This window comes from Tyto alba, unplaced genomic scaffold (assembly GCF_018691265.1).
Source record: "Tyto alba isolate M040663 unplaced genomic scaffold, T.alba_DEE_v4.0 Super-Scaffold_28, whole genome shotgun sequence".
In the NCBI taxonomy this organism is placed as follows: Eukaryota; Metazoa; Chordata; class Aves; order Strigiformes; family Tytonidae; genus Tyto; species Tyto alba.
Window position 1 is genome coordinate 2295770 of NW_024881302.1, and position 27835 is coordinate 2323604.

General features: G+C 60.3%; 3 protein-coding genes across 5 annotated transcripts; 1 reads left to right on the top strand and 2 right to left on the bottom strand.

The window, feature by feature from the left end:
• Nucleotides 1–353: 353 nt before the first annotated feature.
• On the bottom strand, nucleotides 354–9083 carry LOC116963548 (mesothelin-like protein). The gene is made up of 17 exons (XM_033000848.2): nucleotides 8959–9083; nucleotides 8286–8479; nucleotides 7742–7773; nucleotides 7189–7238; nucleotides 6520–6643; nucleotides 6334–6419; nucleotides 5784–5910; nucleotides 5498–5688; nucleotides 5295–5385; nucleotides 5053–5197; nucleotides 4245–4426; nucleotides 3890–4045; nucleotides 3583–3716; nucleotides 3177–3310; nucleotides 2926–3020; nucleotides 1724–2687; nucleotides 354–1039 (listed from the first exon to the last, which is right to left on the bottom strand). Exons 2-17 carry the CDS (start codon nucleotides 8323–8325, stop codon nucleotides 963–965), a joined length of 2628 nt encoding a protein of 875 aa, XP_032856739.2. The 5' UTR covers nucleotides 8326–8479; nucleotides 8959–9083; the 3' UTR covers nucleotides 354–962.
• A 3331-nt stretch (nucleotides 9084–12414) lies between these two features.
• On the bottom strand, nucleotides 12415–16254 carry RPUSD1 (RNA pseudouridine synthase domain containing 1). Of its 2 annotated transcripts, none has more exons than XM_042798426.1 (6): nucleotides 15792–16254; nucleotides 15335–15474; nucleotides 15100–15223; nucleotides 14851–14953; nucleotides 14659–14760; nucleotides 12415–13713 (listed from the first exon to the last, which is right to left on the bottom strand). In XM_042798426.1, exons 2-6 carry the CDS (start codon nucleotides 15418–15420, stop codon nucleotides 13313–13315), a joined length of 816 nt encoding a protein of 271 aa, XP_042654360.1. In that variant the 5' UTR covers nucleotides 15421–15474; nucleotides 15792–16254; the 3' UTR covers nucleotides 12415–13312. The 2 variants fall into 2 exon arrangements, with proteins under 2 accessions (XP_042654360.1, XP_042654359.1); XM_042798425.1 differs by having other exon boundaries at nucleotides 15335–15537.
• Nucleotides 16255–16335: 81 nt separating this feature from the next.
• On the top strand, nucleotides 16336–27654 carry CHTF18 (chromosome transmission fidelity factor 18). Of its 2 annotated transcripts, none has more exons than XM_042798420.1 (22): nucleotides 16336–16490; nucleotides 16602–16733; nucleotides 16867–17011; nucleotides 17089–17263; nucleotides 17399–17488; nucleotides 17633–17685; nucleotides 17896–18037; nucleotides 18745–18954; nucleotides 19662–19759; nucleotides 19840–19963; nucleotides 20121–20254; nucleotides 20616–20709; nucleotides 20805–20903; nucleotides 21198–21328; nucleotides 21636–21798; nucleotides 21940–22164; nucleotides 22271–22420; nucleotides 22969–23099; nucleotides 24855–24999; nucleotides 26006–26122; nucleotides 26896–26950; nucleotides 27344–27654. In XM_042798420.1, the coding sequence occupies exons 1-22, from the start codon at nucleotides 16409–16411 to the stop codon at nucleotides 27478–27480; spliced, it is 2832 nt and encodes a 943-aa protein (XP_042654354.1). In that variant the 5' UTR covers nucleotides 16336–16408; the 3' UTR covers nucleotides 27481–27654. The 2 variants fall into 2 exon arrangements, with proteins under 2 accessions (XP_042654354.1, XP_042654355.1); XM_042798421.1 differs by having other exon boundaries at nucleotides 16885–17011.
• Nucleotides 27655–27835: the final 181 nt, after the last annotated feature.

Consider the following 27835-nt stretch of genomic DNA (forward strand, 5'->3'; position numbering starts at 1 on the left):
CCACAGCCTGTGTCCCGTGGTGCTGGGGCACTAGTGAGGGTGGGAGAGAGCCCAAGGGAAGGCAGACTGTCTCTGCATTTTTATCAGCATCAATCCCCACCCCCCCAGCAACCTTGATTTGTTTCTTTGTGCCTTGACTCACTCTCAATAAATGACACTCAAGAATCAGGCCCAGGGAGAATGAAACTATTAAGTGGAAGATCTGCAAGTTGGACAGAGAGACACTCCCTTGTAGTAGAGCTGTTGGAGGAGACACTACTTAATGAAGAAAGAGCAAAAGAAAAGTGTTTAGATTTCAACTAGCTAGAAAAACTACATTACAAAGCACTAAACGCATCAAAGAACACATTTGATTAGGAAAAAAAAATTGATCGATCGTTTATTATATAGCATTGCAACAGTAATCAAGATAAATTATCTTCAGTTAATCATCCCTCTAACTAGGCTTCGTGTAGTTTGAACAAATCTTGATCAAAAATCTCCTAAGGTGATGAAACAAGCTAAATGCAGTTTAGCGGATCTCTGAGCTGCGTTGCTGGGCCGTATTCTGCTTCTTTTGCAACGGCCAGTAACTCAAATCCCTGAGTTGCCCCACTGTTTGAACAGATCCCAGTGGGACTGTTTAGAAGTAAAATACCACTCAGTGTGAGTAAAGCTGGCAGAACCGGGCCCGCTGTCAGCATTAATGCGTTGTCAGACCAGTCCATACTGCTGATAACTCTATTACATGGAGCAGCTAGCTAGCAGGAGTAAAGCTGTTGGGCTGGAAAAAATTTCTGTCGTCCTTTCGCTGCCCAGCCGCAAAAATAGGAAGGAAATTCTGTGCGGATCTCAAACGGACAAACTCTACTCCTTTCCCAGGTTTCTGCCTTCCAGCGGGGAATTTGCCAGCACCGTTCTTTTGCAGGATGGTGAAAATCAAAAGGAGGGATGCGGCGAGTGTGGTGCTGGAGGCGGCAGGGTCAGAGAAGCGCTCGCAGCAGCGAGCTGGCCACGGTCAGTACGGGCACTAGGCAGGGGGAGAGTCTGGATCCTGATCCTAGGTGGAGAAGGCAGAGGAGAAAGAGTTGGATCATCCAAAGAGCACGCGTGAGCTGTGAGGACGGTGGAGCTGCTTTGGGATTTAGGCACGCCAGAGGATCTCTGCCTCTGTGGCATCACCGGTACCTGCGCCCCAGTTATAAATGTCGCCTGGCTGGCAGTAAGCAGCAGGACTCTTATTTTCACCAGTATAAAGCCAGCAGTAAATCTGTTTGAGTCATTAGAGCTACAGTTGTAGCTCTGTCAGGTTAAAGGACTTCAGATTTTAGGGCTTTCACGGCGATGCCTCGGCAGAAACACTGCCTGCACCCATGGAAGGCCGTACCCTTGCCTGGTGAAAAACAGTACGGTGCTTCGCGGTAGGGCTCTGACTTTTTGCAGAGAGGTTGAGGGGTGCTGTGTGCTCACAAGGCGACGAGACACCCTGAGGTGCACGTTGCCAGATTTGAGAGCGCGTGGGACCTGAAGGCAGCGTGCTCCAGGCCCGGGGGCCGTAACGCCCCGTGGAGACACGTCCCTACCTGTCCAAACCGGCACCTACGTGGGGGGGTGTGGTGCACAGCAGCACAGGGGCACCGAATCTGGCCAGGAAAGAGGAGGATCAGCTGCTGCTTGTCGGGGAAGACTTCTGCCTCGTCATCGAACCCCAAACCGTTCCCGACTCGGAGCATTCACACCTTACCAGGTTCTGGTTGCAGGTTGATGTATCCGCCGGGTGTTGGTCTCGGTGACTCCGGCACGCCTGCGGGTGTTTGTTTAGTGGTCTCGCCGACGGTGGTGGTGGAAGGGGGGTCGGGAGATGCTGGGGGGCCACTGGTCTTGCAAGCCAACGTCGTGGTCTTGACCGTTGAGGAGACGACGCTCTTTTGGGTGGAGATGGTGGAGTTGGGAATGGGGGTGGGCTTGTGGGGGGGGAGGTTCGTTCCCGTGGCGGCGGGTGCGGAGGTGGAGTTAGCGACAAGGGTGCTGGGTGGGGTGGCGGAACCCCCAGGTGCTGGGGGGTTCACGGACACCCGTGGGGTGCTGGTGTTGCGGGTGGGAACAACCGGGTTAGTGGCAAGGCTGGGGGTGGTGGCCCCGCCTGTGAGAGCAGGGGGGGGGACGGAGCCGGGGGAGGCGGCGTTGGGCGCGAGGGCGGCGGGGAGGGTGGTGGGGGGGGTGGCAGCGGGGGGGGTGGCTTCATTTGAGGTGGCAAACTGGTGGATGGAGCACGGGACGACGGGGCCGGTGGTCGGAGCGGGCCGGGCAGGGGGGGTGGCAGCGGGGCTCGGCGCAGCACTGGGGGTGTAAGCGCCTGGGGGGGTCCCGTTAGGGGGGGTCGGGCCGTGAGCGCTCGGGGTGGGGGCTTTGGGGGGGCCGGTATTTGAATTAGTGGTCGGGTGGCTGCTAATGGCTACAGGGGTGGGGACGGCGGGGAGGGTGGCCATGGGGGTGACACCGGGCGAGGTGGGGGGGGGGCGAGGGGTGGCCGTCCCCGTGGGGCCGGGCTCCTCCACCCCGCCTTGCAGACCGATTCCCAGGGTACAGTCCAGCTCCTGCTGGGACTGTCTCTTCACCCAGCGCATCACCGAGGTCTCGTTTTCAGCCTCCTTCAGGTAAGGGAGGTTTTCCCCGAGCAAATTTTTCACATCCGTGACGCTGAGTTTCTGCAACAGACGTTCAACAGCGTCTTTGTTCACCCTCGCGGCCGGCATCGCCGCAAAGTGCTTTTCTAATGGGTCTGCAGAGCAAGTAGTAACTCCCAAAAGAAAATTTTAAAAGGTAAAAGAAAAAAAATAGAGACTTGGTGAGCTGATGAGGCGCCGGCCCCAAATCCCACCACTCAGCCCTTGACTAGCCCTGCCCTTCAGCGGGGAAAAGAGCACCAGAGTGCCGGGGTTGTACCTGCAGTTCCTCGGGATTTAGGGAAAGAAAGGTCTCCACGTCCATGTTAACGCCAGCTTTAGCCAATTCTTTCAGATCCTTCGCTGGAGCTCCACCTTAAAGAAAACGCATGGGGCACCTAAACCCGTGCAAACCCTTCCAACCCTTTTGGAGGGGGTCTGGAGGCTGCTAGATGTGTCTCTAGGGTGGCTGAGGAAGAGGTATCCAGCCTCCGTCGCTGTGGGAAGGGGGGTGAAGGCTGAAACACTTACCCAGGTACGGCCAAATCCGGCAATAATACGCTCTGGTGGTGCCAGCCTGGCCAGCAAAGGCCTCCCGGGCTTTTCGGTAGAGTTGGTCCTTCTTGGTTTGAGAACAAGAAGAAATATTTAACTGTCCAGCAATCCTGGGGAGAGGGAGGGTCACAGGTTAGAGCCGGGGCACCTCCCCAAACCACAGCCAAAGCCCTTTTGCTGGCGGGGGGAGGTGAGCGGTCTGTGCCAGCCCGCAGTGCCGGTGGCTCGGGCAGGAGCTGGGAGCAGGATGCGGCCATCCTGCCGTGGAGCGGGCAGAGCCCAAAGGGAGGTGGGGGGGTCTGCCTTCCCACCCCTCGCTTCCCACCCCCCCCGACCCCACGGGCCTCACAGGACTGCAGGGCATCCCTGAAAAGTGGCTTACCTGATTTCTTCTGGAGGTACGTCATTGATCTGCCCCTCCTGCAGATTACAGAGGTGTCTTCCACCGATTTTCCGAAGCAAGGACCCGGTCAAGCTGCCCCCCAGGGCCAGGTACCTGCTGAGCAGCTCCTGGACCTGGGAAAAACAATTCATGTGGTCGCACGCAGGTGGGGAAGGAAGATGCTCCTGGTAGAAACCCGTGCGCGTTGCAAAACCGCCGCGCCGCCCTCGGGCAATGCCCTTCACCCCCAGCGGTCCCGGTTTGGGCTCACCAGCACCCGTCCCCCCGGCTGCTGCCGCCGGTTTACCTGGCGAGGCTCCCACTTGCCATCCGAGGGGTCGAGCAGGGCTGAGAGCGTGTCGCTGGATGTCACCGTCCACCGGCCGATCTCCTCGGCCGTGTACAGGCGGGACAGCAGCCCGAACACCTTCAGCTGCTTCTCTGGGATCCCCGACGGGTAAATCTGTAGGGCCAGGCCAGTGGGGCAGAAAAAGAGGGTCGGGGAAGGGAAAAGAAGGCAGAAATGGGTGCAAAGAACCAGCTTGGGTGCCTTCATCCCCGCGGCCAGCGATGCCCATCCCGCAGTGGGTCCTGCCCGTCCCGGAGCGTGCCCACGCTAACGGGGGGCTGCCTGGGGGCTGCTGCCCTGTGTCACCCATCACCTGCTCCAGCTTCTTTTTCACGACCAGGAGGTGCTCCACGGGGAGCGGCTGTTGCAGCAGAGGCCCCAGGTTTGCTTCTAAAAACTCGTTGCTCAAGCACAGGTCGAACTGCTCGCTGGTGTAGCGGATGAATAAGAGGGGGTCGAAGATGGTGCTGGAGGTGATGAGCCTGGACAGGCAGCCTGCGGGCAGGGAGGGCACATCAGGAGTTTCCTCCCTTCCCGCCTGGCCCTGGTCCTGCCACAGGGCCCAGCACCCTCAGAAAAGCCCCGGTGAACAAACAGGGAACCGCAACAACACGGCTCAAGCCATCCTGACGAGCCAGACTGCAAACGACCCCCTGGGTCCCCAACCCAGGAAGATGCTTTATTCGTTTTCATTCCTTAACGTTATTCCTGAAGAGATGGTGATGTTTCTTGCAGGACACAGGCGCTTTGTCCTGGTAAAGGCAACTAAAAGTGCCCCGCTAAGGTGGACCCTTTCTCACGTCACCCACACGAGCATCCTCTGGTCTTGCAGCATCCTCTCCTGGTGTTGCCCAGGCCCAGGAGTTTTCTCCCCTTTCCCTCGCCCTTTCCTGGCTGCTGCTGCCATATTCCTGCTCCCAGGTAAGAGCAAACACCCCCGTATGCTGTAAGAACACTTCCCCCATCTCCTCAGTTACTTTACGGGAATCCCACAGCTTTCTGCCTGGTCCTGTCCCCCTGCCTGGGGGCACCCAGATGCCAACCAGACAGGGGGGAGGAATTTTTCCCCAACAAGTGCTCTGAACTGGTCCAGATTAGAGGCGACGAAGGCAAACGCTCACCGTTTGCGCTCCTCTTCAGCCTGGGATGAGACGAAGCTGATGCTGCTGCGAAGGCCCTGAGGAGGGTCAGGGACTTCTCCCGCTGGGAACGTCCCTGGCTGCCGTACGCGGCCACGATGCTCCTGCCAAAAGCCTCCCGTGCTGCCTGCCCGGGGGAGGGGGGGGGAGGCAAGAGGCTGCTGGGTCCCGCAGCCCCAGGGCTGGCTTGGCTCGCCCCTGAGGTCTCGAGGAGGGGAACTTACCCCGGCCACCAAGCTCAGCACGGTCTGGTTCAAAGCCAGCACGAGCGGCCCCAAATTTTGCAGAGTCCGTAAATCCCAGCTCGAAGGCTCCCTGCGGCCGTCGGGAGAAGGACTGGCCTCACTATCCCCGTGGGTGCGGCGTCCCTCCTGCTTGTTGCCCGCTCCCCAGCCACCCCGCCGAATCGCAGATGACGGCTCCTTACCCGTACACCGTGCCCCCCCCAAGAAGCACGGCGTTGAGGGCGTCCCGCTGGGCCCCCGTCAGCGCTGGGCAGAGCTTCAGGTTCTCCAGGATGCCGGGATCTGAGGCCGTGATGGTCTCTGGCTCCATGTCGCATACCAGCGCCCCGAGGCTGCCGAGCTGCTCGGGGCTCAACCTGCCGCTCCTCACCCCCTGCGAGAAACAAACCAACCCTCGTCCAAACACCCAGCGAGGGGTGCGGGGGACCCCGGCCCCCCCCCCCCACCCCGGGCTCGGTCCCCACTCACCAGGCAGGCCAGTGCCCCACGCAGCAGCCCCGTCCGCCGGGCTGAGCCCCTGGGCAGCAGGTCCAGGTTCCCGCGGGAAGCCCGGGCGTAAAAATCTCCGCAGGTCCCGGCGCGCACCTCGGCCGAGCTGGGGGGAGCGAGAGTCAGCGCGGCGGGGGCGAGCGGGGTGAAGGGCTCGTCATATCTGGGCAGGAGATCTTTCGGGTTGCTTTTTGTGGGCACGGGGAAAGCGGTTTTTAAAACTGTTGCTCCCTTCTGAGCAATGAGCTGCCGAGTTGCACGGGGCCGGGGAGTCACCTCTTACCCTGGGGAGGATGTTTGGGGCACAGGATGGGGGGGGGGGTGGGGGGGTGGTTTCCCCGACCTCATGCACCCCCGTGCCATGGCCAGTGTGGCCCCAGTCTCAGGGAGGAGTGGGGTGAGGAGGGGACCAAAGGGTCTGCAGGGCTGGGAATGCCCCGTGAAGGTGTGATTTGGGGCAATACTCCTCTCCCACACAGAGCCCCTGCATGCCCCAGGGCCACGCCAGCGAGCTGCCCTTGATACTCACTCAAAGAAGAGCAGAAGGTCTGGTGGGTACCCCCCAAAATCGGCCGTCAGGTTCTTGGCAGCAAGCAGCCTGGCCAGGCAGGAGAGCTGGGCAGAGAGAGGTTTGTCTGGCCAAGGCTGAGCGGTGAAAGCCCCTTCGCCCCGGCACCCCGTGGGGTTTGCAGCCCCCACTCCTGCCCCTGCCCACCTGGGCACTGCTCAGCTCCGCTGTTTTGTTTTGCAGTCCCTGGGTGAACGCGAGGATGTCGGCAGCAGGTGGGTCGCTGGCTGGGATGCACCGGAGGAGACTTTGCAGCTCCGAGGCTGAGAGGCTGCGTTGGGGAGGCACGGTTCCATTTCGCCATCTGCTTTAGCTCCCCAACACCCCGTGGAGGATGAACCTGCTTATTCCCGTGGGAAATTCCCCTTCGCCCCGACCACGGCTTCGTGGGGTAAGTGGGAATCACATGGGGTGTCGTGAAAACGGTCCAAAATGCCAGTGCTGGGGTGGTGCTGAAGGGTGCCCAGCCCCACAGCCGGGGCGGTGGCAGAGGTGCCCACCATACCCCGGGCTTTGGGCAAAGGAGAAACCCCCAGAGCCTGGATTTCAGCTCGGGGGAGGCTCCTGCTGCATCTGCGTCAGCCCCATAAAGGAAAGGAAATTCTCAGTGTGTTTGTGCTACAACAAAAGCCGACGCAGCTGAAATCTGCACCAGAACTGGCTGTGCAAGGCTGTAAATCCTCTCCAGCCCAAGTGACCTGCCACAGCAGCCGTGACGCGGATGTGGGGAGAAATCCACCCACGCCAGTCCCACTGTCTTCCCCCCTCCGAGACCCCCCCCACTTGTCAGAGACCCCGGCTGGGGCTGGTACTTACTCAATGTGTTGCTCAGTGGCGGACAGGACGGCTCCGACGATCAGGGCAGCCTGGGGAGGAGGATGGGGGGATGCTCAGCCCCAACAAGGAACGGGAAAAAAGGGCTTTGAAACACAGGGACCGAGCGAGGAATGGGATCTGACCCGGCCGGTGCGCTGCAAACCGCAGGCAGCTGAGAACCTCAGCAGCCCCGAGGCTGCCCTGGGTCACGCGCGGGGACAAAAGCCACCCCAGCCACTCTCAGGAGTGGGGACCCTTCCCCGGAGCTGGGGCAGGGGGTTGGGTGTCTGTCAGGCTTAGGGTCCCAACCCTTGATTTGGGAGCAGGGCAGGGGGGATGCCGGGCAGCGGGTGAGCGAGGGATGGGATGGGGCCAGGGCTGCGGGCTGCACAGGGGCCGCTGGGGAGGTGATGGCTTTGCCTCCCCGGAGCCTGAGGATGCGGGGGGGGGGGGAATGGGTGGTGGGATGGGGGCGAACTCTGCTGCTCCCGGCACCAGCTGCGAGGTTTCGGCAAAGCCCTGGAGCGTTTCGGAGCCGCCGGCGGGGACTCACCGCTGCCGCTTTCACGAGGTCTGCGGAGAAACCTGCAACGGAGCGGGAGCGGGTTATAAAACATCCCCCGACCCAACGTACAGGCGGTCGGGGGCTGTTCTAAAGCAGCGCCGGGCTTAAAGTCTGGGAAGGGAAGGGAATTTTTCTTTGGCAATTTAATAATATTTAATAAATGCTGGCGAACACGACGCAGAGAGCAGCCCCCGTACTGCCCTGCAGCCTGTGCCAGCCCCCCCCCCCCCCCCCCCCGGGCAACCCGGGGTGCCTCAGGGTGCGTTTAGAAGACAAAAAAAATCACAAATCTGCCCTTGGGAATGGGTCTGTGCAGATTTCTAACCCGGCTGCATCTGGGAAAAACTCCCACTGGCTGTGGGTGCTGGCGGGGAGCACGAGGCAGGGCACAGGGAATGGCAAAGCCAAGCGGGTTGGGAATAAAAAGCAGCACAGGCTGGAGCATCCCCCTGCGCCGGGGTGGGAAGGGAGGTCCTGGGGCAGGGACAGATTTAGGGGGGGCAGGTTTAGGGGGGGACAAGGCGTAACTCACGGAGGCAGAGCGCGATGGCTGCTGGGGCTGCCCACACCATGATTCTGGGGTTGGGGCTTCGTCCTCGGCGCGGGTCAGGCCAGCACGGGGGCAAACGGGGGGGCCGTGTCCCACGCACTGGGACGGTGCTGGGGGTGGGGGGTGAGTCGATCTTGTCCTGCGGTTGATTTTCTCGCCCGACGCTGGGGCTGGAGCTGTGGGAGTTCGGCGGCTCAGCGTGCCCGCCCCGTGCTCTGCGAGCACCTGCACAAGCCCCCCCGCCTCCCCCCCTGCAAAGGGAAAGACTTAAAACCTTACATAGCAGAAAGCAGAATTTCATTCTCCATCCATAATTAAAATAAACTCTGCAATAAATTGTCCTCTCTGACGCCCAGAGCCCCGCTCCCACCTGTGCCCTGAAGGGACAGGATCCCCCTCCATCCCCTGGGACCGCACCAGCGCAGACTGGGAGAAATCCAGTGTATCCCAGTGAAGGTGAACAAGCCGCCGTTGCCCTCCCCCTGTACCCGACTCCACACCCCTCAGCTAGAAACCCCCAGGAGAAAATAAACCCCCGCTCTAGCGATGCCGCCGATGGGCTGCTCAGCGCTGCCCAGGGCAAACAGCTCCTCGCCCTGTGAACTAGATACGAATAATTTTTCCGCTAAGTCTCATTCCGTTCCCTAAATCCCACCGGTGGCTCGGCCGCCTCACTGCCCGTCCGGCGGGATTTGGCTCGGCGATGAGGATTTGGTGCTGCTCAGCCGGGGAAGGTGCTCACCCACCCGCGGTGGCTGGGGATGGGCAGTACGGGGGATGACTTGGCACTTATCTGCTGCGGGGTGGGGATGTTGCTCTGAAAATGGGGTGTGACGGGGCAATTTCTCAACAGTGTTTTGTAAAGCTGCTTTCTCTCCTGGTTTTGGTTTGTTGGTTTGGTTTCTTTGGTTTGGTTTTTGTTTTTTTTTTGTTTTTTTTTTTTTTTTTTTTTCTATCTTTGTAAAGGGTCACTTTGAACTTTGGGGTAAATGAGTTAAATCCTCTGGTTTGGTAATTTCTGTGCTCCCGATGGAGGCAAAGGTCCTCCCAGTTAGTGAATATCTTTTGAGCTATTCAGGGGTGTATTTTATTATTTTATAGGGCAACCATGGTGCAGAACAGACAAGTCCTCAGCGATGGGCTCAGCACCCCTCCGGGAGGTGCTTCCTTCACACCCTTCCTTTTTGCTTTGACCATGGACAATCCCATTCCCTTTTTTACAGTTTTCTCCCTGCAGTTTCTGACCCCGCTCTAACATCCAGCACGTGCCACGAAGGAAACCGAAACGGAAAGGATCAGAGCCTTTCCGAGACTGGGTGATGAAAATCTGGAGGAGCCCGATGCTGTGCGGCAGGAAACATTACCCGAGCGTTTATCCTGGGAAAAGGGGAAGGGTGGGAGCGGTCGGCAGCGGTCGGCTGGGCTGGCTGCCTGGCTGCACCACCCGCTCGGCTGCATTTGGGGGCATCAGCCTTTGCAAAGGGTCCCTGGACCTGCCGGCGCAGCGCTGGGTGGGCTCTGCCATCCCCCAGCACCGCAGGACGGTGGCCCCGTCCCCCCACCGAGCAACAGGTCCTGCAGCACCAGGGCTTGGTCGATACCTGCGGGTGTTTCTGGTTTCTATTTCGGAAGGATTTGCTGTAAAAAAAAAAAAATAGCTCTTGTCGGAGTGGGAAAATTACAGAAAATTATTTGCTACGAGGCTGCTGGTGGGACGCAGCCCCCGCCGCGGGCTTGCCGGCCAGAGGTGGCTGGAGCAGGAGGGCAGGGGCGCAGCCGGGCTCCTTTGTGGGTCACCGCGTCCACCCTGTCCCTGCGGAGCTTAAAACCGTCCCCAAAACAACCTCAGGAGGAGCCAGCACAGGAGCACCCACCCCAAACCTGAACACCCCGGGCAGCATCTGCCCCAGCCCCTTCCCCGGGGGCCTGGGCGGGTTGGGGGTGGGAAACGCTCCCTCCTCTTAACCAGCGGCTGCTCTGCCCTTGCCAGGTTTATAATCTTAAAAATCTCACAACCTGAAGACTACAAATAATTCCTTTGGGTGTTCGCTTACTTTTCCAGCTGCTCCAATCCAAGGAATGACCTTTGATGTACAAGATTTATATAGAAATCATGCGTGGTGGCAGCTTTCCCTATGCACCCCCTGAACACCAGCATCCCCGTGGCTGCTCCTCCATCTCCTTGTCAGGGAGAGCTGCGGTATTTCAAAATTAGGTGTTTTTCCTTCTCTCTGCTCTTTGGTTTGGGACGATCCCAGTGGTTGGTGTTGGCTGGGGCGAGTAGCAGGCAGGGACAGGCAGGGCAAGGGCCGGGGCAGCGGCATCTGCCCCAGCCACCTCGGGCATCCTCGGTCACTTGTGTCAGAGTTATTAAATCTGGGAGGGTTTGAGGGTTCGGGGGGTAGATAACCCCGGTGGTTTCGGCCAGGGGACTTTCAGCAGGGTGAGGATGAGCGCTGGTGCTCACGCAACAGGTTGGCCAGGTTGGAGTTCTGGGGTTGGTCCCGCTGTGCCGGTCTGGGCTCATTCCTGGAAGCTCCCGGCACCGGCACCGCACCGGCCACGCCGCAGCAACTGCGTGGATTGAGAGACCAGAGGGTGAACTGCGGGATACACAGATAATTGTTTACTACCGTCATGTGCAAACAAGGAATAAGGCTTATTGCAAGCTGTACAGAACCTCACGAGACACACAACGATGCAGCGAGCGGCCCCGGTGATGGCAGAGAGGGGGGAGCAGGGCCGCGGCACGGGGAGGGCGCCTGGAAAACACTTCTCTGCAGGGTAAGGAAAATATAGATTTTTCTCTCCGGTTCCTGCAGTGTTGGGTAAGAGTGCAGCGCGTGAAAGCTGATGGGGGGCTGCCTCAACGCAGACAGCGGGGCGAGCACCGGGTGCCAGCCCCCCTGCCACTGATGGTCCATCGGTCTCCCCGTGTGTGTGGGCACGGGGAGGTCCCCACATCCCACTCCCCCGGTGCCCACCGGCCCCACGGCCGCCTCGTCCCTGCATGATGGGGGGTGGGGGGGGTGTTATTCTCACAGTGGGGGAAGGGAAGGCTGCATCCCACCTTTGACACTGCAGAAATTTCTCAGGGCCTCCCGTGCACGTCACCCACATTTTGTTCTTTGGCCAACAGATTCATGGTGAGAATTTACAGCTTTGGGACCCGCCTGTGGCTGCTTCTCCCCCTCCCCGGCCACTCCTGGGAGACGGGACGGGTAAGGATGGGGCCTGGGAGGGAGGAGATGGATCCCCCACTCCCCCAAATCCGTGCACCCCCCATCCTCTCCGAGCCCTCTGCCACCAACTCACGAGCCCGCCGTCCCGCAGAGCCGAGCCCCGGGTGCCTGTCCCCCCCCCCCCCCCCCCCGGCAGCAGACAGCAGCACTTCGCACCCCGGCCACAAAAGCAGGGTGACAGCTTGGCAGTGCCCAGGGCCGGGCGATGCAAGACCCCACGGGGGTTTCAGTGTCCCACAGAGCTCCTTCACCAGCAAGGAGAGGGTTGTGCCGTTTTAGTGTGTGTGTCCCCCACCCCAGGGTAGGAATCAGCCCCGTGAACCCACTGCCAGGCCCATTTTAAATGGGACGGGGCGTGTGGGGTGACAGTAACTCCGGGCGCGCGCTGATGTGCCGAACACCCCAGGGATCTGAATGCAACGAGCCCCCTGTCCCCCCCCCAAACCCCAGCCCACGCCAGCTGCCCTGCCCTCTCCGTTTTCTAAACGTCCTCCGAGAGGACAAGCAGGGTGGGAAGGAGAGAGCGAAGCTGCTGCCGTCCAGCAAAGCGAGGCCATTTCCAGAGGAACTCTCCTTGGCTTCTCGCAGAGCCGAGCTCCTTCCCACTCTCTGTATCAGCCCTTTCCTTCTGCTTCTACCACGTCTCGCTGCTCCGGAGCCCACCCGAAGGACCTGCCCCCGGCACCCTCCAACGCTGACACCCCCGCAGCAAACCCGCCCGCGAGGAGCCACGCGATGGGACCAAAACACGATGCTTATTCCCCCTCATCTGGCTAAAGCAGAAAGGGGCTTGCGCCTTCCGAGCCGTCTCAGCAGGGGGTTATGTCCACACTGAGGATAAAAGTGGGTGCTAGGAAAAGGCAATGCAGTAGAAGGAATAATAAGATCTATTTAAAAAGCTTTGGGCTGCTATCTGACCACAGGAGTACTAAAAATACACTCATTTCCGAGACCACCCGCATTTCAGAACTGCTAAAAGACTAGATTCTTCTCGTAGAAATTTGAAAAAAGTTTAAAATCCGTCTGTATCAACTCACTCGCTTTCGAAAGACCTTTTTTAAAAAAGACAAAAAACAAAAAACCACACGACGTGGGCTGAGGCAGGAAGGAAAGCGCGTGGGCAGGGACGGGTGGGCAGCACATCCTCGGGGGCAAGCAGGGACCCCTCCTGCGCCCGTCACAGCCCAGACCCACGGGCAAAACTCCCGGGGCTGCCCTGGGAATTGTGGGGGGGGGGCTGTCGGTGTCCCCAGGCTGCACTTCAGCCTCCTGATCTCCCCCCCCCCCCCGCCCACACAACGCGTGTGCCAGTGAGCGCAGCAGGGCTGGAGCGAAGGGAATGGGAACGGGGGGACACGGATACCGAAGCTGCACCCGGAATTTTCTCCCCTCCCTTTCCCGGGCTGCGTTTGAGCATCCGAACGCTGAGGGGCTGAGGATACATCCATCATGCTGGTGGCAAAGGCCCGAGCCCCGGGACAGGGATGTAAAGCTTTGGGGTCACTCTAAGCTGGTACGTGACACACTGACTCTGCTGCTGAGGCCCAGGATTAGGAAAGGGGCATCCAGTGGCCAGACGGATGACGCGTACGTTAGAAAAGAAACCCGTCCTAATCGCTGCGAAAATCTGCCTACTCCCAGCCCCAGAAGTGAGGGAAGCCATGGCGTACAGAAAGTGCAGGTGTGGAGTCAGCGCTGGGCTCCGCGGGGACCCGCTGGGAGGAAAATGGAGCACTGGGCTGGAAATGCAGAGGCGTGGGTTTGTGCTCACTCCAAAGCCCACTCGGCCAACCACTGCTCGCAGCGGGCTCGCTGCTCCTCCGTCTCCGGGCTCTTGGCTTCGCTCAGTGCCTCTTCCCCTCCACCACCAAGCGCGGCGTCCCGGCTTTCCTCCTCTTCCCCTTTCTGCACCATCTTGTCCTTCAGCTCTTGGATGGTCTCATCCAGCCGGTGAGTGACGCGCTGGGGCACCCAGTTGCTGTCCATGGCGGTGACGAAGGGGTCGGGCGCGCAGACCTCGATGAGCTCCTTGCCGGTGGGGATGCGCAGGTAGTAGGCGTGGAGCATCATCCTATAGGGACTGCTGTCCTTCTTGTGGCTGTAGGTGAAGTCCCCCACGATGGGGTGGCCGACGGCGCTGCAGTGAACCCGGAGCTGGTGAGTCCGACCTTGGGGGGAGAGCGGGAGCGGAGGAACCGGGGACGTGGGTTACCCCTGAATCCCTCCTCGAGGGCACAGCGGTACAGCCCTTCCTAGGCTTTGTTTTTTACTATGTCACCATAGAATCACAGAATGGTTTGGGTTGGAAGGGAACTTAAAGCCCCCCCCCAGTGGCACCCCCTGCCCCGGGCAGGGACCCCTTCCCCCAGCCCAGGGGGCTCCCAGCCCCGTCCAACCTGGTCTGGAACCCTTCCAGGGAGGGGGCAGCCACAGCTGCTCTGGGCACCCTGGGCCAGCGCCTCACCCCCCGCACAGGGAAGGATTCCTGCCTTGAACCTCACCTAAATCTGCCCTCTTTCAGTGTAAAACCGTCACCCCTCTTCCCATCCCCACCCCCTGACCCAGAGTCCCTCCCCACCTTTCCTGTCCCCCCTTTAAGCCCTGGGAGGCCGCTCGAAGGGCTCCCCGGAGCCTTCTCTTCTCCAGGCTGAACCCCCCCAACTCTCTCAGCCCGGCCTCCCAGGGGAGCTGCTCCAGCCCCCCCAGCATCTCCGTGGCCTCCTCTGGCCCCGCTCAAGCAGCTCCGTGTCCTTCTGCTGTTGGGGGCCCCCGAGCTGCCCCCAGCACTGCAGGGGGGTCTCCCCAGAGCGGAGCAAAGAGGGAGAATCCCCTCCCTGGCCCTGCTGCCCCCCCTGCTCTGGCTGCAGCCCAGGGCACGGGGGGGTTCTGGGCTGCGAGCGCATGGGGCTGCCTCAAGGGCACTTTTCCCCCCACCAGCCCCCCCAGTCCCTCTCCTCGGGGCTGCTCTCCAGCCACTCCTTGCCCAGCCTCGATTAGTGCTTGGGCAGGACCTTGCACTTGGGTCAGGGCAACCCCATGCCACCACGCTGCAAGTGCAGGTCTCGTTGCAGCACCTCTCTGCCGCTGGCCCCCCCCCGGCCCCCCACTCCCACCTGTCAGCGGCTGCAGCAGCACTTTAGTTACGGGGTCTCCGCTGTAGGACCCGTGCTCGAGCACGATCAGCTCTGACTGGCAAGGCTTGGGATTTTCACAGCCTGCAACGAGATCCAGAGAGGTGGGGGGGGGTCAGCTCCCCCCTCCCCGGGTGGTCTGGGCAGCGCAGACGGGGCGCGGGGACCGCTCACCCTCCGTCCCGTCGATGCACATCATGTGGGTCATGCCCTCCGTCGTGTTCTTCCCTATGGCGTAGCGGATCGTCATGCGGCTCCGGGCGACGTGGCCCCTGACCTGCAGGGCAGAAAAAACCGTTTGCAAACCGAGCCCCGACACCCGCTCCTCTACCGACGCCGGGGAGACAAGAAGCAAAGGCCGAGCTGAAACTTAGGAAAACCAGAAGGTAAGTCCAGAAGGAGGATTTGGCAGCGTGGGCTTACCAGGGCTAGATACGCTTTAGTCACCAGCCGGTCTTTAAAACACTTGTAGGCGCTTCCCGCCGCCGCTTTGTTGAGCGCGACGCACAGGGCCCCGCTGGTGGAGAAGTCGAGCTGGTGGCAGAACCTGGGGGGGAGACGGGAGGCGGAGGAGGAGCATCCCCGGGGGCCACCCGGGCCGTGTCCCCGGCCGGCTCGGCTGGCAGGCGCGGCACAGCCCCGCTCGGTCCCCGCTCACCTGAAGCCGTAGTAGGTGTCGGGGTCGGCCAGCTCGGGGAAGCGGTACTTGAGCTGGCTCTGCAGGGTCAGCGTTTCGTACCACATCTTGCTGTCGATGCGGATGTCCCAGTGCTTGTTGACCACGATGAAATCGGAGCTCTGGTACAGGATGGAGAGGTTGTCGATGGTGCCCGGCTCCATGGCCGGCGCCCTGCGGGGAGCCTGAGGGGGAACCGGGGGGGTGAGAGGGGTGGGATGAGCCCCCGGCCGCAGCCTGTGCACCCCCGGGGATGGGCGCAGCACCCCCGGGGGGGGGGGGCAAAGGGACCCAGGGGGAGGGGGCGGGGAGCTGGACCCGGTGGTGGGGTTACCCCAGTGGGACTGGGGATGCACTGGTGCTGCAGTGGTACTGGTGCCACATCACGCGGGTCACAGAGCGACACCCATGTCACGCTGCACGGGTCCCCCAGCCTCACCGGTGTCACGGCGTGCCGGTCCCACGGCGCTACAGCCACCACCGCTCCAGCGCCAGGCTGCACGGGTCCTGCAGCCGTTCCGGTGTCACACCGCACAGCGCTGCCACCGTCCCCGCATCACGCCTGCTGGAGCCTCCGGCCCCGTCCCTGTGTCACGCGTGGAGGCCCTGCAGCCGCGCGGGGCTTAGCCGATCCAGCCCGACGGCGGGGCTCGGCCTGCCCGCCGCCCCGCCCGGTGCCAGCCGGGGCCTCGCACGGCGGAGGGGACGCGGGACACGGCGGAGGGGACGCGGGACACGGCGGAGGGGACGCGGAACACGGCGGAGGGGACGCGGGACACGGCGGAGGGGACACGGCATCACCCCCGCCCCGGGCCCGGCCCCGGCGCCTCTCCCCGGGCCCGACCCGCCGCTACATCGCACCCACCGGCTGGCGGCGCCCTGAGCCGCGCGTCGCAGCCAATCAGCGCCGCCCCCCTCCGCTTCCTCCACCCAATCACCGCCGCCGCCTCTTCCGCCCGGAGCGATTCGTCCAATCAGCAGCGGCTCCTCCGCGGCGCGGCGGCCGGAAGGGCGGGGCGGGCGGGCGGGCGGGCGGGCGCGGTGCCGGCGCGGCCCATGGCGGGCGCTGAGGAAGGTCCCGATGAGGGTTTCTACCGGCGGTTCGCGGCCGAGCTGGAGGTGCTGGCCGAACTGGGAGGTGGGCGCTGCTGCGGCGCCGTGGCCGGTACCGGAGGCGGTGGCGGAAGGACCGGGCAGGGACGCGGTCCCCACCGGTGACCGCCACCGTGTCGTCCAACGCCTTTTGCAGATGACCCGTTTCCACCCGCTGGTCCCAAAATCTCCCAGTTCCGGGGCAGGAGGCAGCCGCCGGGGGACCGGGACCCCGACCCCAGGAAGCGGGCCCGGGGGTGCAGCCCGCCCGGCTCCCCACCGCCGTCCAGTAGGTTTGACCCAAACCCTGGTGGGTCCCCAGGGGGCTGGGGACCCCCCCCCCCCCCGAGCGGCGCAAGGTGCTGCCGGAGCAGCAGCTCGGTCCCCCGCTTCTGTCAGCGATGCTTCTCTTCTTCCTCCAGCCCTGTTGTCTCCCACAGCCCCAAAACCCAAGCGACAGCGCCTGGAAGCCGTCAAGAAGCTCAACTTCAGCGCAGACGATGAGTTGGCTCCTGACGCCCTCCGAGACGCTGGCCCAGAGTCACCTTCTGCTCCCCGGGCTGACAGGTCGGCCGCCTTCAACCTTCGGTGGGGTTCAAGGGCGCTTCCCCTCGGCGCTGCTGAAGGAACCTGGTTTTCTCCAGCTCGGCCTGCCTGGAGATGAGCGGCATGGCCCCGCTGCGGACCACGCCGCCCTCCGAGAAGCAGCGGGTCCTCAAGCGACCACCCATCCTGGAGGACTACATCAACGTGACGTCCAGCGAGGGCACCAGGGTCTTCATGGTCGTGAAGGACGATCCCTCCGGGACGGGGGTGGAGGTAAGGAGGGATCTGAAGGCTGAGCTTGCACCTCCGTGGCCTCCATCCAGTTCAGGAGGGGATCTTTGATGAAGCATGAAAGGTTTGTGCCGGGCGTCGGTGGGAAGGTCGGTGTGTGTCCTCTGGTCCTCGCAGCTCCCCGAGTCCCTGGGCTGGAACGCACGCAGGCCGCTCCACTTGCTGGGTGTGCCTTTCTCCTCCCTGAAGGAACAAGTGAAGGAAGAGGTACCGCATCTTACACCGACCCTCCCGCCTTCCCCTACCCCACCCCTGGGTAGCCACAGCGTCGGCTCCCGAATCCCTGCTCCCCCCCGCCACGGGTTAGCGGGGTGTTTCTCACCCCCCCCTCTTGCTCTCTTTGTGCTCAAGCGTCGAAGGCGTGTTCTGGAGGCATCGCAGCACCTGACGGAGATAATAAATAGGTGATGTGTTGGGACAAAATCCCATTCCTATCCCTGCTGCGCTGCCGGGTGCGGCTGCCAAGGTGCTCCGGTGGAGTCCAGGTTTTGGGGACCTGCGAGCAGAGGAGCCTCTTTGCCCTCAGCATCCCTAACTTGGGAAGTCTGGGTGTAACTCCCAGCCCTGCCCTGACTCCGTGGGTGGTTTGGAGCATGTTAATTTTTTTCTTGCAGCTGCCTCGAGAGTGAGACCAGCAGCGAGAGCCCGGAGCGCAGCGGGGAAGCGGAGCCGGCAGACGAGGAGTCGTCTGAGCTGCATTTCCTCTGGGTGGACAGATTCACGCCCCGGTGCTACCTGGAGCTGCTCAGTGATGATGTGAGGTGCTAGGATAAACGGGGGGGGGGGTGGTGTTGGGCTTTGGGTGGGTTTACTGCTTCCATAACTTTTCCTCGATGCTGTGGGGCCAAGGTTTTACGGTGCTGCCTTTCGGAAGCACTGGCTGGGGGGTTCTGTCCGTGCCTGGGGACAGTCCTGCTGCCGAGGGCTCAGGGTGGGGGTTTTTCAGCTGTAGGCTCTGGACCTTCCGACAAAAGAGATTATGAAAGATGTCCAAAATAAGACAAAAGGCTGGGTGGACTCTAGCCAGGGATTGCTGGCTATTTTGATTTTTTTTTTTTTTGTGAATATTACAAGTTTTGTAGGGGCTTGAAAATTATAGAAGAGGCTGAGAAGCGCTGGGTTGAGCCGAGACAGATACAGGACAGCAGGGATGGGGCTGATGTGATGTGTCCTTGGGTGCCCTGCGGGATGGTGGCCGAGCTGGGAAGGGAAGCTGTGTTCCCATGCTGTCCCAGAGAGATGCCAGGCAGAATCCTGGGCGGCGTCTCCCGTGGCAGGGGGTGACATGCCCCCCGCTCGAGGTCTGTCTTGGCAGACACGCTGTGCGGTGCCTCCCCGGGTTCAGCTCCTTCCTCTGCAGGCCACGCTGGTTTTTAAGGCATGAAGGAGATGGCTTCCTCTGTCGTCAGCTGGATCCCTCCAAGGTCTGATGGGGTTTGCTTCTTTTCTTGCCCGACGTGCAGTACACAAACCGGTGCCTTCTGAAGTGGCTCAAGCTCTGGGACACGGTGGTGTTTGGGAAGGAGAGGGCTGTGAAGGCCAAACCCAGCACCGAAGCTCATCCTCCATTCATCCAGCCCAAGGAGCAGCAGAATAAGTGGAAAACAAAGGTCCAGCTCACAGAGGAGATTCTGGAGGCGGAGCTGGACCAGCACAAGAGACCCAAATACAAGGTGAGCAGGACGGGGCGCCGCTGCGATGGGTCTCCGCTCCTATCCCACTCACCCCGCCACCGAGGTGAGGAACGGGGCCTTCCTTTTCTCTTCTACTCCAGTACAGATCTAGGAGAAATGGGATTCCTTGTTTCTTCTTAGTGAATATGGGATTTTGTCATTTCTTCATCTGTTTGGGCTTGAGTAATGTGATAACAAGGAGAGAGGAGCAGGCTTCCTCCAGCCAGATTAAACGGGCAATTTGAGGGAAGGCCTACTCTTTTTAACAGAGGTTGGTCTTGATTTTATTTGTTCTGGGCAAACGTGACAGGCCTTTGAGCTGGAGTTTCTGCATCCAGAAAAGAGCAGCGATGCTCAAATGCTAAAGGGGGCAGAGATAACATACCCAGCCCAGCTTACCCCGACCTGTCCAGTGAGAGGATATAAAAAACGGGAAACAAAAATAGATATTAAGAGCATTGCTTCACAGGAGTGTAATTCTGGAAGAGGATTTTGTTCAGCCTACTGCCCTGCAAACTTAAACGTTTGCATGAGAGATGCTGCCGGGATGACTCTGTCACCTCTGCGAGTTTCTGTTGCGTTCTCCCTCCTCCAGTGACTTTCCCTTCAGCCTGGGTGTCTACAAACCGGCGCAGCAGCTCTCAAGGGTTGAAGCGGACTGGTTTGCAGTCCGCAGGGCCGGGCTGACCTCCACCTCCCTGCCGCAGGTAGCCCTGCTCTGTGGCCCGCCGGGCTTGGGAAAGACCACGCTGGCCCACGTCATCGCGAGGCACGCGGGGTACAACGCCGTCGAGCTGAACGCCAGGTGGGTTCTGCGGCGGCGGGTGCCGGAGGTGCCGGTGCCGACGCCGCGCCGCAGCAGCCTGCCACCGGCTTGTCTCGCAGCGACGACCGCAGCCCCGAGGTTTTCAAGACCCGCATTGAAGCTGCCACCCAGATGAAGTCGGTGCTGGGCGCCAACGAGAAGCCCAACTGCCTGATCATCGACGAGATAGACGGCGCGCCCGCGGTAAGCCCAGCCTGGATCTGGCCACCTTTTGCGTCAAACGCTTAGCAGCTCATCCGTTTTTAAGAGCGGTTTCTTGCCTCTGAACAGCAAGAATTCATCCCTCCTGTCCTTGATTTATTAATTTGGTTTTTTTTTTTTTTTTTTTTTTCCCCCCAAGGCGTCTATCAATGTGCTGCTAAACATCATCCACCGTAAGGATGCGGAGGGCGAGGCCGGGGCGGGCGCGGGCCGGAGGAGGCGCCGTGAGGGCGGGCTGCTGCTCAGACCCATCATCTGCATCTGCAACGACCAGTTAGTTCCGCTGGCGTGTCTGGGGAGGGATGGAGACCTGAGACACACCCCCCCACACACACACACACCCCGAGCAAGGAGGCGGCTGCTGTTGCCTCCAGCCAAAGCCTTCCTGTGCCTGGTTATCTGCCCTCGGACCTGCAGCTTAGAAATATAAAAAGTAAAAGTACAGCGTGCTCAGCTTTCCCGAAACCCTCCTGGTTTTGCGTCTGCTGGGGCGGCTTGTAGCTAGGTGTGAGCATACAGTTGCCCAAGCGTGCAGTGGTGCACAGGCAGCTGCTGAATAACCCGTCTCTCTTTTGAGTGGGGCATTAATAACTGGATTTCTTTGCTCAGAGACCCCTGTGCTCCCCTCTGCCAGGTACGTCCCTGCTCTCCGGCCGCTGCGGCAGCAATCCTTCCTGCTAAACTTCCCTCGGACAGCCCCATCCCGGCTCGCCCAGCGGCTCTGCGAGGTGCGGCGCGGCCAAGGGCTCCTCTCATCCCCCCCAGCACCCCCCCGGGGGCTGGTGGGGCCTCCCTGCTGACACCCCACACCCCCCTCCTGCAGATCGCCCTGCGGCAGGGCATGCGGGCGGACACGGGCGCGCTGCTGGCCCTGTGCGAGAAGACGGAGAACGACATCCGCTCCTGCATAAACACCCTGCAGGTACCGGGGTCACCGGGAGGAGGGGGGGCTCTGGGGGGACACGGGTTTGCTGCAGCTCTTGACTTGATCTGAGCTCAGATTGGGGATGGAGAGAAAAAACTGTCCCAGGCAGAGCCCTAAAATGTCCACCCTGTCCCCTGTGTTATTTTTAACCTCGATTCCCCTACAAATGAAGGAGGAGCGGGGTGCTGCCGCCTCCGGCTGTCCCCAGCACCAGCTGTTTTGGGCACCCCCCTCCCTCCCCGCTGTGCTCGTGTGTGTGTGTCCCCCCCCACCCCCTCGCTTGTGTTGCAGTTCCTGCACGGCCGAGGCCAGAAGGAGCTGAGCGTGCAGATGGTGCAGACGATGAAGATCGGCTTGAAGGACCAAAACAAAGGGCTCTTCTCCATTTGGCAAGACATCTTCCAGCTCCCAAAGGTCCAAAGGTAAAGGAGGGGGGGATTTATTAGGCCTGCTGTCTGCTTGGGGGACACTGCTACGTGGTACCCCCTGACCTTCTTGTGAGACCTGTGGTGGAGAAACCTGAAAGATCCTCAAGAGCTGGCCTGCCCTGCAGCAGAACCGGCTTCGTTTTAGCAGATCTGTGTGTCCAGGTGCTCTTTGGCCTTAATGCCTGATTATTTGGCATCAGTATTGCCATCAGTCCAGTCTGCGGGGATCTGAATGTGCCTCACTGGTCCCTTCAGTGCTGGGGCACCCTGAGCTCTTCCCTTTGGGCTCCCCCCCCCCCAGGCACAGGGTAGGAATGGACCCCGCTTTGCCAACCCAGCTCCTGGTGGGCGATGAGGACCTGTCGCACCTCGGCGGGACGGCTGGCTTCAACGCATCCTCCCACCGCTTCCACCACATCCTGCACCTCGCCGTCTCCTCGGGGGAGCAGGAGAAGCTGGCCCAGGTAGAGCAGCCAAGGGGGAGAGCTGAGCCCCTTCCTCTGCTGGAGCTGAGCTGGGTGGGACGCTCAGAATCCCAGCGATGTGCTCGGAGAGGGCCGTCCGCCCGGCCTCGAGCCACCTCTTAATCCCGCGCCCGCTCCCAGGGCCTGTACGACAATTTCCTGAACATGAAGCTGCGGGACTCCAGTTTCAGCTCGGTGTGCTTGGCTCTGGAGTGGCTGGGCTTCTCCGACCTGCTGAGCCGGGCTGTCCTGCACGGGCAGAGCTTCCAGCTGATGCGATACCTGCCCTTCCTGCCCGTGGCTTTCCACTTGCTCTTCGCGGCCACCAACATCCCCCGGCTCGCTTACCCCAGCAGCCAGCACGAGGCGAGTCCTGGGGAGGGCCCGGTGGCAGCTTGGCTCTAGCTCTGTCACCCAAGGGACCACCTGTGGTTGCAGCCGCGGCTGAGCCAGCCCTGCCCTCTCCCCCCAGGCTCTGGCCAAGCTGAACCACATGCAGAACCTCGTGGTGTCCATGGTGTCGGGGGTAACGCCCAGCGCCCGCAGCCGCGCGGGGCAGCAGGCTCTCGTCTTGGAGGTGCTCTGTCTGCTGCTGGACATCATCGCCCCGAAGCTCCGACCGGTCAGTGCCCGCCAGCCCCCTCACTGGGGGGCTGCCTGGGTGATGTGTCCCTTCTGCAAATCCTGCCCCCCACCCCCCCCCCACGAGGGCTGGGACAAATCCTTTATGCTGCATCACCCAGGCTGAGCTATCCCAGACCTCTGAAATTTGGGGTTGGTTTGACACCGCAGCTGGTGCAGAAGTCGGAGGGAAGCCAGGGACACGGTGCTGAGACACCCAACTGCTGTGCTGGGGTGGGGGGTTGTCCTGCAGCTCCTGAACCCCCGCACCCAGAGGGTGGGCTTGGGGGAGACCCTCCAGCAAGCAGCTTCACCCGCACGCGTGGTTTTGGTGGGTGCATTTACCCTTTGGGCTATCGGAGGGGACTGTCCCCGCTCTGCGGAGCATGTGTGTCCCTAAGAGAAAACCAAACTTGGTCCAAACCTCGTGGTTATTAACTCTACTTTCTCACAGAGAGACAAACCCCGCGCTTCAGGTTATTTTTACGTTTAGAAGTCATTACGGGGTGGTGATGCTCTCCCCTTGCTGGGCTCGGCTCTGCTCCCCAGGTGAACACCCAGCTCTACAGCCGGAAGGAGAAGCAGCAGCTGGCGGAGCTCATCAGCACCATGCTGGCCTACAACCTCACCTACCACCAGGAACGCTTGCCCGAGGGCCAGTACGTCTACAAGCTCGACCCGTAAGTCCCGAGGGTGGGGAGGAGCAGAGTGCAGGAAGGAGTCTGAGCCTGAAAGCGTCGTGGCATCGAGTTGGTTTCTCACGGCGAGAGCTCGGAGGTTTCTCTGGCCCTGGCAGCCGGGTTGGCACGAGCTGCCCCGTGCTGGGATGCCTGCAGGGACCTGATTTTCTCCGCTGGCAGCTCTGCGGGGATTATCTGCTTTTTTTGCTTCGTGTTTTGTTAAGGAGGAGCCCCGGAGCCTTGCCGGTGCTTGGGGCTGCCCTGGATTTGCTCCACCCGCAGCGTGGTCCGGCTGCTCCCCTCGCTCCCTCGGGCTGAGGCTGAAACAGGGCTGGTTTGGCTTTCATGGGATTAAAGGAAAGGAAGGAGCTGCCTTCGGCTCTCGCCGGAGCTGGCAGGGGAGGGACTGAAGCTGCTTGGGGGCTCGTGGCAGCGGAGGAGAGCAAGTCCACCTGGGCACGTTGCACACAGGTCACTGCAGCCACAACTGGTGGCATGGTTTGTATATTGAGAGCCGGCCTCTGCTCTCACTGTGCTTTGAGTATATACAGAGCTGTGAACACTCCCGAGGCTTCAGTGAAGTCACACAGACCCGACCACAGCTAGGAGCAATGCTCTTGTCTTCCTGGTGCAAAGTTAATTACAAAAATTAGCCTCTGTTAAATCAAGCAGCTGTATCTAATTACAGCAGAGCACTTTTTTTTTTTTTTTTTTTTTTTTGTTCCCCCCATGGAAAGGCCTGCGGGAGCTGCAGGGGCTGTAGGGACCTGTCCTCCCTTGCCCTCCCCACGCCAGGCTGTGCCGCCGAAACGTGTCCGTGGGGAACCCGTGGGTCGTTGGGAGCCACGCGGCGCAAGCGGGCGCGTTGCTTTGCTCCGCTTCGCTTTTTTTTTCTTTTTGTGAATCCTGAGCCTGTTTCCTGGCCACGCGCAGTGATGATGGGGACCGTGGGGGTGTCACATCCCGGTGGCACCTGTGAGTTGCGGCCCAGCACCCCCGTGGCAAACAAAGCTGTTGTCCACATCAAAACCTGGGTTTTCTCTTTAAAACTTCTAAAATGATAGATTTGACAGTTAAATTTCTCAATGACTGCAAAGCCATCTGACATGGGACTTCGCTCCGTTTAAGAGGAATAATACTGAATGTGAATAAAGTGTGAAATATTTATGGCTGGCAGAGGAATGGGCCCAGCTGGCTCCTTGGGGCTGGGACTGTGCCTGGGCTTCCCTACTGCAACAGGCCTAACTCCAGACCTGGTGCGCCAACCTTGTTGAGAAAAAACAACTGCTCTGATGAGCCAAACTTACTGTCCACGGCCGTATCCCAATTAAACAGCCCCACGCAGGCACCTCGGGCTTCATGCGAAGGGTCATGGTGCTGCTCGTGCCCAAGCTGTGATGCGACTGTGGTTTTTTCAGGGCGGTCCCTTCGGCGCAGAACCCCCCTGCCCGCCGTTTCCTCTTCTTGCATTAAAACCAAGATTAAAAAGCACGTAAATCCCTCCTGAGCTCGCGTTCAGCTGAGCTGTCCCGCAGCCACCTGGCTCCGTGCCGGGGCATCTGCAGACTCGGAGAGGGCAGCGATGGGGAAACTGAGGCACCGTGGCCAGGATCGTACCGAGGGGATGGGAGTCTGGTGGGTCTCCCTGTGCCAGGCTGCAATTTGCATAATGCTTTTTTTTTTTTTTTTAATTTTATTTTATTTTTATTTTCAGTATTGATTTATTTTCTCTGCTTTCCCGCTTCGACCGTGCAGGAATGTGGAGGATGTCTGCCGGTTCCCGGACCTGCCGGCTCGCAGGCAGCTGACCTACCAGGCCAAGCAGCTCATCGCCAGGGAGATTGAGCTGGAGAAGATGAGGAGGACAGAGGCTTTGCTGCAGGCTCGAAACCAGGGCGAGGTAGGGAGGGCTCCTGTGGTTTTGGCAGGGCGGTGGGTCTGTTGATGGGGGGGGGGGAAAAGTCCTCGGGGCTGGTGTGGGGACCTGGTGTTTCCAAAGCAGCCGGTGGCTTTCGCTCTGAAAATGGAAATCTGGGATTAACCCCCCCACACACACACACACAGTCGCAGCTGCCTGCCTGCACGTCTGCCTCCGGGCATGTCCTGGGGTGACGTGCCCGAAGGGCTCATCTTTTTGCAGGAATTGTGGAAAGAAACGCTCGCTGTGAGTTAAAGCTTTTAAACCCTTTGACTCTCTGATGATGGAAGTTTAGTTCTGGCGGTGGTTTGTACGTGTCCCCAGGGGAGCTGACCTGCTCTCTCCTGCCTGCACGTTCTCTTGCTGCTTCCCTTTGATCCTCCCAAAGGTCCCTGGGAGGAGCAGAGTTACTCTGCCCACCACAAAAACCCTCCGCGGAGCAGTGGGCAAGAGGCAGGAGGTGGAAACGGGTGGAAAAGGCTGAGGAAACAGCTTGGGTGTAGCTGGTGCCTGCTCTGCCCTGGTGCCGTGGGGGATAATTAATCCCCAAGAGCCCCTTCTTGCAGCAGAAAGGCTTTCTCGGGGGACGCGTCGGGCAATGAGATGCTGCAAAAACATCTCTGAAGGCTCCTTGTTTACACGGTGCCGACCGCAAAGGCCCGGGGAAAGCGACTGCAAACACACACACACGTGCCGAAGCGCGGCTGGGGCTAATCCCACGTGCTGAAAATTAAAAAAAAAAACAAAACAAAACAAAACAAACAAACAAAAAAAACCAAAACAAAAAAAAACCAAACCAAACCTTGCCAAGTTGTTTAGATGATGTAATTCAACCTGGTAGTAAATAGAGGAGAGGGGGTGCGGGATGGGTGACAAAACACCGTCCTGCCCCCAGGCTGTGCAGCTCCTGGGGAGCGGGGGGGATGCCCAAACCTTGAGCTCGGCCGGCCCGGAGGGGACCCCTGGCTCAGGGCTCTCCATCCCGCAGGAGCCCGGGAATGGCCTTGGCGAGGGGGGGGAGCGGGCGGCCGCGGGGCCAGCGGTGCCCCCCAACCACCACCAGCGCCTGGAGCACATCGTCCGGAGGGCGACGGTGGAGGACAAGGTGAGGGGGGGGCTGCAAAAAATACCTAATTTCCTACCAGGGCCCTACCTTGGCTGCTAGAGACTGCCTGTCTCCGTCGGTATTTATTTATTTTTAGTACAGTTTCTTTTAATAGAATAGCTGGGCGCCACGCGGCCCGTAAAGGCACGGCTGGGTTTGCAGCACGGGGGGTGGGGGGAGAATTAGATCTGGGTGACAATTACGGACGTGCCCCACGAAGCTCTCAGGGGTGGGGAAGGGAAAAGATGCAAATGGGTTAAAATAGCTGGATTTTGGCTCCGGGGAAGCCACGGGGTTTTGGGGAGAGCTGTTTGCCGGGCAGGGAGGTACACGCACAGCTCGGGGGTGAGCCAAGAGGAGCGAGGGGGTTCCCTGCCACCACCCCTCCCCGTGGGCTCCCCTTGGAGCCCTCAGCCCGTGGGGGAACTCCGCTTCACCACGCCGAGCCTTAAAGTTTGTCTTTCCCACCCGGTTTTGAATGCCATTTGCGTTTTACGGAGGCCGCTGGCCCTTTTGGCAGGATTTGCATCCAGCTCCTGCCCCGGGGGGGGGGGGCGGGGGGGGGGGGCGGGGGGGGCCGGGGCTTAGCTTAAAATTAGGCAGAGCTGCGTGGTGTCCAGCCTTGCCCAGAGAGGAGCTCCGCTTGCTTTTGGCCGTCTTCAGCTGCGAGCTGTAAATTCAGGTGCCAACAGAGCCAGGTTCGCCTCCTGATTTATTTATTTATTTATTTATTTATCTATTTATTAATTTTTTTTTTTTTTTGCTTTTCACAGCCTGACACAGACTTCTTCGGGCGGCCGCTTCAGCGGGTGGCCACGGCCACGGGGGGTAGGTGACAGAGGGACGGGGTGGCCCTGGGTGGGTGGTCCACGGGTGCTGCCGGGGCGGGGGGGTGTCACTGCATTGGCGGTGCCAGTCCCTACACACTCGCACCCCTGGGGGACAGCGGTGGGGTGGGGAGGTTGAGCAAAGTGACACCCCCCCCCACCCACCCAGGGGGGTGCCTGGGGGTGGGTCGGTGGCTTCCAGCAGCATCCAAAGGGTTAACAGCTCCACCGAGCTGTGGGTACCTCAAGTGTTTGCAGGATGCGGGAGCATCAGGTCTGCCCGTGCAAACCCCCCCGCCTCCCTGGTCCCCCCCCCCTTCCCCGTGCAGCCTGGGCCCAGCTTATAACTTTAAAGAGTTTCTGGAAGTTTTAAACATCTCTCCCCCCCCTGCAGCCCCCCAGGACTCCAAGGAAGAGTCAATCGAGAGCCAGATGGGAAAGGCCGTGGGCAGGAGCGACGTCTGGTTCCGGTTTAACGAAGGGGTTTCCAACGCTGTCAGGAGGAATATCTACATCAAGGACCTGCTCTAGCAGGGCTGGGGTGAAGCCCAGGAAATTATACAGATGGAACTGAAAGGAGAAGCTGCCTTTTTGGCTTTCTAACCCATGGATGGGGGGTGCGTGCGTGCCCCTTGTTTGGTTTCTTTTTTAGTACCCACTTGTTTTGTTTAAAAACAGGAAATAAAATATATATAAAAAAATTAACCATGAAGTATTGCTCTGTTTATTTAATTTATAAACCCTTAGTTGTCATATTTTGCCTGTTTTGCTGCAAAATTATATCCTACAATATACAAAAGAAGATTTAAAATCACTGGAAAGGTTTTATAAAAGTTTTCTTCCTTTACAAGTTGGAAAATCTGCCTGCTTGATGGCAACGGGGGCA